At 40.2% G+C, this 8177-nt stretch overlaps 1 protein-coding gene across 1 annotated transcript; it reads right to left on the reverse strand.

Moving 5' to 3' along the window:
- Positions 1-6218: 6218 nt before the first annotated feature.
- Positions 6219-7624, reverse strand: fam180a (family with sequence similarity 180 member A; the record flags this gene model as incomplete). Its single annotated transcript, XM_080887258.1, has 3 exons — positions 6219-6729; positions 7111-7208; positions 7591-7624. 3 exons carry the CDS (start codon positions 7622-7624, stop codon positions 6400-6402), a joined length of 462 nt encoding a protein of 153 aa, XP_080743384.1. The 3' UTR covers positions 6219-6399.
- Positions 7625-8177: the final 553 nt, after the last annotated feature.

Consider the following 8177-nt stretch of genomic DNA (forward strand, 5'->3'; position numbering starts at 1 on the left):
AAGATTCAGATAATTATTTTTTAAAAGCTAGACATTTTAAATGAGAATAAGAAAGAAAAGTATTTCTTTGTGCCCCCCATTCCCTGTTAATGCCCTACATGCCCCCTTGGCCACACTTTGCTAGATCCGCCCCTGCACAGTTACCAGCTGTCAGCTACTTAGAAAAGGATCCTGGGGTTATTTGTCTCTCAGAAACAGTTCATAACTTCCCTTCAACTCATTCATGTCACCTAAAAGGTAAACCTGTTTCTCCATCACCTGCTCAGCTCTGATGATTCAGTAAGGACATCTCCTGGTTTCATCTTCATGTTTCCCTCTCACCAGATAACCAAACCATATCATGACCAGCAGCTTTTTTTTTTACAGCTGTGGCTCCAGCAAACATCAGCTGATACTAGAAATTAATATTAAATAAATTCTAACAGCAGCTGATCAAGCTTAAACGTGCTGCTGTTGTTTAGCGCGACATCCGCTGGTTTCCTCTTTCGGCGCAAAGTGGGCGATAAACAAACAAGAGAGCCGATCAGCTGATCATTGATCAGTTTTCATGACTGAAGTAGAAACGGGAGGGGAGAATGAGAGAAGAAGAGGCAGCTGTGCAGCGTAAAGACACAGAATAACTCCAGCTTTGTGCCTTTTTCATTGTAGCTGAATTACGGGACAAACTGTTCCTTTTCACCTCAATAAGAAACGCGTAATATTTTCTCTGAATACCAGACGGGACGGTTGGCAACTCTAATAACTTATGAACAAAATAAAGTTCAACATCATTAACTTCATAGCACCACCCAGCTGTATAGAAACTCCGTCATGCTAGCTAGCACGCAGTACGGAAAAAGTCAGAATAACGAAAATAAACTCCACCTAAGCTTGGTTTATATCTGACCCAGAGAGACTGCAGGTCATAACTTCTTACCTGAAGTTCAGTTCACACTTGGACCGGCGGCCGCCTCGGGTCTCTTTTCCTTCTGCGTCCCTTTTCCTTCATCCACCTGCTGGCCTCCACCACTTGCTAATGTTACTGAATCTGTGGAAACTCCGCGATGCCACCACACGAAGTAACGAGTAACGACCCTATCTAAATCCCAGTAACGAGTAACGCGTTCCTGATTTTGGCATAATAACTAGTTACCGTGCTCGTTACCACAATAATAACGTAGTTACTGTAACGCGTTACTTAATAACGCGTTAGTCCCAACACTGGTCATGACCAACATTTCCAGCCGGGTGACGATTTAAAATGTGAATTTACTGCTGTCTTGGAGCTCGGCCAAGTGGTTTTGACCGCTAGAAGAAAAGAGAGGACTATTTCACATTTGTGGTGAATTCTACTAGCTACTGTTTTGGGCTTTAGCAGGTTTTTCTGGGTTCTTTGGTGGAGTGAAACTGACTCTGAACACAGCTTGACATATTATCCCATTACACATGTATCATATATGATGTAACACTGGTGTTAATCTGAATTACTTCTGTTGGATGAAAGTGCTGAAAGTGTTTTTGGTTTAAAATCTAAAGGCTAGGTTAAATTGCAAACAGCTTTATACAGATAAGAGTAAGGTGACTGGCCTCCTTTATAGCTCATCATACTTATACTTATCGTTAAATGTAACTGTTAATGCGAAAATCCTCCAAATCACAAATATTTCAGGAGAGTCTAAGACCTCATCCACATACAGCAGCAGTCTTAGTGTCTCATGAGCCATCGGAAGAGTCCCTTTGAGACTGCTCCACCTGTGACGGGGCTGCACCGTGCTGAATCAAATTAGTGACTTGGGGAGCCATGTTGAAACACAGCATACCACAACTCCCGTGTGAATCTCAGACCTCTTCATTACAGCGGCTGATAAGCGAGCATTAGCCTCTATCTCTAGGCCCGCCAACTTTCTCCCATTTCCTTATCAAAGATTCCGCGATGCCCAAGAAAATATTTGGTGGGAAAGCTGAAATGTATCCCACAACTAAAAAGGCTTTGCAAGCTCTTAGTGGCAGATCCTCATGATTGGAAGGACATGATAAGATAAAACGCTGTGGACCAGAATACTGAAACAGCATTTTGTTTTTAAAAGGTTTCAATTCTACATCCAAATGTATCAGGACAGCGATTATCCACGCAGCATTGTTTCTTTGTTACGCTCTCCCAGCTGTTGTGATGATTTTGTGGAAAACTGTGCTCATTACTGGAAGCTGGAGCAAGCAGGAGGTTTTGAGCAGGCTGCCTGCTCTCACCCATGCAGTGTAATTGGCTCTCCTACTCAGTGAGGTATCTCTTAATAAAGCAGCCTACCTCTGTCTATCCATCTATCTATCCCTGGCGCCATCTTTCCGCTATGCTCAGCAACATTAGCCGCATGAGAATAACAGGGTTGCAAGAATGCCCCAAACCTATTTCCAGATTCGTGGTTTCAGTTGACAAGCTGCTATAATACTAAATCCTTAGAAGCTGCACTATCATAGCCTTAAACTTGGACTCGAGGCAATGCAGGGTGGAGCTGATCTAACTACTATTAGCCATAAAAAAGGGACGATGACACTGGCATGACAGGGGCTCATGGGCAGATGCTGATGACCTCAGAGCCCACAAATCACCACCCGTCATGCAGTCTTACATCTGGATGCTCACACTGTGTTTTTTACTCCCACTTGGGATGACAATTTGCTGCACAACAAATAAAATCTGTTTGCTTTAAAAAAATGTCTTCGTGAACATAACATGTCAAAGATTGTTTGGACTGTTTTTCAAAGAAGAACAAATGGTATTAATTTATGTAGATTTAGAAAATCCTGAATCGCTGTTTTATTTATTTATTTATTTATTTTCATTTCAGGTATTGAGTTGTTTAAGTTGATGGAGAAAGCACGGTGGGTATACATGTGACACATTGTAAAGTCCCATCTCGCTCTGTTTGCGGACTTGAAGCATGAAAATATGCCTGACAGCTGCGGGGAAACATATGCAGCTGATAAGCTTGAGTTAAAACAACTGGGTATTCATCTGGAGGTGATCAGAGGATAGTTCTACCAGGAAAGACACATTCCAGTTATGATGAGATTCAGCTCTAATTAAGCGAACTCCAACAAAAACACGTCCTCCAAAGAAAAATAAATCTAATTAGAAATGCCATGCTGTCGTTTTCTGTCTCCCGCACTTTGTGTCAACATAAAAAGATGTATTGTAATGCATACGAGAACTCTTCGAGAAGCCTTACAGCATGCATAACAAAACACTGACTGTAGAGTAAGAGGAAGTGAGAGTACAAGATATGCTGCTGCTTTCATTATATAGTTCAGTTCTCCCTTTTTACTCATTACTCCTCATTATATCTGCTGCACAAGTCAACAACAAAAGGAAACATCGTGACAGATACCACGAGCCAAGATCTGGGGGAACAGATTGGAAATGCTGCCACCTAGTGAGCATCTTGAGGCAATAATAATTTAAAAAATCCAAAAAGATTTTATACCATCTATCCATCCATCCAGTTATATTCTGCTTTATTTTAGGAAAGACTGTAGTTGAAATGTTGACATACTCACTGGATTCACTGGATTTCATTATGCTATTTCTGAAAATGTATCGGCAATAGGAAACAATTTTAAATTCCTTTAGAACACATCTATGCTACAACCCTTTCATCAGTTTTGGCTTGAACAAACTATACTAAACAGCATCCTATGTCCTGTAGACATGAAACAGCTTCTGTTAAAACATGAGAAATGATACACCAGATATTTGTATATTAAGCTGTGATTGTATAGAAATATCCTAAATGATCCTATATGAAGACATGATACGGGCGTTATGGACACTTTAGAGACATGCAGTATCAGATGAGGAGAGCAGTTCTGTCAGCAGCCACTTGGTGATGCTCTCTCAACATGCAGAGGGCTCTACTTGACATTTAGGGATAATACTCTAAATGAATAAAATATTGCAGACTCATTTTTCATGAAGCAGACTGATAAGTCAATAATCCACGCAAAAGCCTGATTTTTCTTATTAAATCTGCACCACAATCACAGAGAAAGGGGAAGGAAATGAAGCCTAGCAGAGCACTTTGTGAGATCATTTTAAAACTTTATGACAATTAAGGATTAGATTGCACAAATGGAACGTCATGTCCCCGATATTTTGTATATTGAATGTGATAACAGAGCAAAATTTAATTAGAGGCTCGGCAAATATTCCACAATCTCACAATTCCTCTCTAAGTCAGTCTGGAAAGTCACTGGCAACATGGAATCTGCTTGAAAATTATAACATCTGCATTAAACAACGTAAACTGACAAAGCGAGTTCAAAAAACAAGCCGTGTCAAATGCAAGACTCATCGGTCACTATTATAGTTAGAGTGGTGCCGAGGGTGAAGGCTGATCCGTCGCCTTGGAAGGAAATTCCTTGCTGCAGTCTTCCTGACTTCCTCATTAATCAGCCCCCTCTAGTCAGTGCCAATGAATGCTGACATGCTGAGAAAGACACTGAAAATGCTGCGATTAACGTATACATTTACAGAAGCTGCAACTGAAGATGCGATCTGGGTGACAGGGAGTGACGAACATTTCCACGGTTACATAAAAGTATGAATTGAGCAAAATACTGTAAGGTGTAAGCAAATGTAAAACTAATCAACTCTGGAGGGAAAACAACACAAACCAGATATCTGCTTTCTATCCCCTTCTTGATGAGTGAACTGCACAAAAGCTTAAGTACCTATTTCCCATAATGAATGGGGAAATGGGTAGCTCTGAAGCACATATCCATCAGATATTTTACAGACTGCAGAAATGCAATCAAGCGTATTGATGTACACAGACTCTTAAGTATAAATCCGTGGGTTTTATTCAAAGGGCTTTTAGTGGCAAATCAAATGAGCTGAGCAATCTTTTCCAGACAGAGCAAAGCATCTTACGCCTTCTAAAGTTATCTGATGGCATCAAACATGTACACAGGCATGGCAGGGGGCTTGAGGTGACTTCCCATGGAGTTGTCAAACTAATGTACCACTTTGATTTAGTATTTTTTTTGAAAGTAGGTCAAAGATCAGTATAATCAGAAAAATCAGAAGGAAAAACTTTGAGGTAATTGCGCGTATGTGTGTACTTATGTGATGTATTTTCATTAAACTAAGTTTGAGAAGTTTATTTGAGCACACCGGGACGCACTTGATTAATGAGGCCATCCTCTGGCTTGTATGCATATGCGGGGCTCAAAAGCATTGTTGATTTAATTTGATTTCTTCACGATGTACAAATAAGTGGGCTCAGAAATAATGCATTAGTGAGCGTAAAACAAACACACACTCGGGAGCTGAGACGTAACACAACTGATGCAGTAACAAAACAGAACTAGTTCATTAAGAAACGTGATAGTAATTCATTATTTAGCTCAAAAACAGATTTAATAGTAGTTAATGGTTTACCTTTATTAGTATGCTTGGCTTTTTTGGTTTAAACCTTATATTTTGGATATTAGACTGATGGTTTGTTACAATGTCATTGTATTATGATATTAAATTAATCATGTGTAGGTGGAATCTAGTTAGCCTAAATAGCCTATATTGTGAGAATATTTGTGACTCAAACTGCTGCAGATTATGATTAATTACTCTGTAAATCACTCTAAAATAGTTTGGGGGAATTCTAGACTCAGGGGGTGGGTCAATGCATAGTAATTTTGGACATTGAAACATGTCTAAAATACCTGGTGTGACTGTAGGGATAGACTATACACTGATTTTGCTGCAAAATGATAACAAACCGTCTTTGATGATCATTACATTTCGAGTTGATAGCTAAAAGAAAAGGGACTTCAGCCATGACCACTTCGCTTTGCTGAAGGTTGAGTCTCATTTGATGCCGTGGATTTACATGATCAGAAACAAAATCCAGGAAAGTGAGAGCAGCCGATCTCTGCAAGCCCATATCATCTGACAGCTCAGCTATGAGCTGATGTACTGGGACCTTGAGGTCTGCTTGATCTAAACTTGTGCTTAAATAAGTTTATAGAAAAGTAAGATACGCTGATCTTTTGAGAATTAAAATTTTATTATTTACCTCACATAGGGTAACAAAACAAAACAGAAGCACATGATATAACTTTTCAGGAGTTTGTGGTTTGAGCTCTTAATTGGAATTAGCCCAGTCAGATAAGACTGGAAGTCAAGTTTGAAAGCGCTGATAAAAGTGAGTTTGGACCCTGAGTTTAGTTACATTTTTTGGTTAAAAATTTAATTGCTTATATAATTTTATATACATTTTTTGATATTTGTATTTGTATATACAAATAGTTTCATATAAAAAGCAATATAATAATCTAATTTGTTTTTAAACTTTGCAGGACACTGGAAATGGCATGGATAAACGGCATCTCCACTACTGAAAAAAATATGGACAACTTCTTTCCTCAAAAGGGTTTGAGATCCTTTTGAAGAGCTTGGAACAGCTGGATTAGGGTGTCGGTCCATATCTCTTTCTGGTGCTTGTTGGTGATACGAGCCAGGGTCTGAGTGGTGTACACTAACGTCAGCACTGTCCTCTCAAAGTCCTGCCAGCTCAGAGGTTGGCGCCGCTGGGTGAGCTCGGCCGTCAGACGCCTGATGTCGGAGAGCCTTTTAGGCAGTACTTCCTCACAGATGACTTCCAGCTTTTCCACACTTCTCAGGGAGGCCAACTCCTCATCTGGAATCAGCAGGGTGTGTCCATCACCTTGTATCTGCATTCCACCCAGCAGAATCTGGGAGATAGATAGGCATCCACTAAATTCACATTCACATATATAAGCAGCTAACTGAAAAATGGAGTTGCTAGCAAGGTCACGTCCTGTTAACGGCTATTTCAATCTGTTCCAAAGAGCCTAATCATCTAAATATTTTGAAATGAGCCTAAGATGGCATAAGAAAGTAAAATATCTTTTTCATCAATGTCACCAAAATATCTCACATTCCTGCTAATGATTAGGAGCACAGCAGCAGTACACAGTGTTTTGTTCTAATCAGCAGGGTGAGGCCACAAATGTGTTATTTTTAGAAGTCTTGTGCACATTCTAAGCATACTGGTTTCCATTAAAGAAACACTAGCTCATGAACTATTTCGGGGCCGCAAGAACTTAACTGACCTCAAAAAGCAGCTTGATGTCCTCCACCGAGTGCTGGAATGTGGGGTTGATCAGTGAATATGTTCCCCGTTTTATCCTGTATGCAGATGGGTACAGCACTAGAACACACAAGAAGAAAAAATTGGATTATAGAATCTCCCTTTTCAAAAATTAAGGCAGGACATTATTTATTGTGACATTTATGCGGGAGGGCCAGAGGTTGAGTAAACACATATTCATTACTGTTCAAATATTATGTATGTGGTTGAGACTTGGGCTCCAGCTGTGAAGAGATCAACTGGTCTTTGACCTGAGCCACAGTTGCTACAAGCACCAGCGGCCTGGTGCCCCCAGAGGTGCGATATCTGCTTATTGACTCGTGGAAGGGCAGGTGTAACTGACCTCATTTGGTCAGGCTTCAAAGTGTCAGCCCATATGTGTAGCAGACGGGGGATCTCATAATGTGAGGTGTCCTGATACGGCTGGAATGAAACCCCTCACTTTCAGCTAGAAACAGTTGCTGCTGCCGCCTCATTTCTGTGATAAAATTGAGCAAAATCCATATTTTCCTGGAAGTGATAACAAGAGGCTAAACCTCACATCTAGAGGTGGACAGCAGCTAACATTACTCACATACTTTCCTAAGTATCTGATGTACTAACAATTAAGCACGGGGCTATTTTGGAATATTTTGTTTTTACCCTAATTCAGAGGTTTTTAAAATTCTTTTTAAATACACATTGTACAGTGTGATGAAACTTCAGAGTTCATAATTCTGGACCACCAGAGTGAGCTGCTCTATAGAGATGTGAAATTGGAAAGAAAAATCCAGCAGAAGCCTAGCACAGGATCTAGAGGAGATTCATCAGGTCCTTCAGTTGATCTGTCTGCCGATCACTGAAGCCTGATCAGAAATGGTCTCAGTGGAAGAGTGGCTCTCAAGAAGGAAGGGGAACAGAGAGAAAGGGCTGGGGTAAGTTAAATTACACAAGAACTGATATGGTTAATCCCATTTTACAACTTTTGTTACAAATCGAGTCAATTAGTTCACTGGTCTAAAATGAAAAATAACATTATGGTCTAAATTG

This window comes from Rhamphochromis sp. 'chilingali' (genome assembly GCF_963969265.1).
Source record: "Rhamphochromis sp. 'chilingali' genome assembly, chromosome: 7".
NCBI lineage: Eukaryota > Metazoa > Chordata > Actinopteri > Cichliformes > Cichlidae > Rhamphochromis > Rhamphochromis sp. 'chilingali'.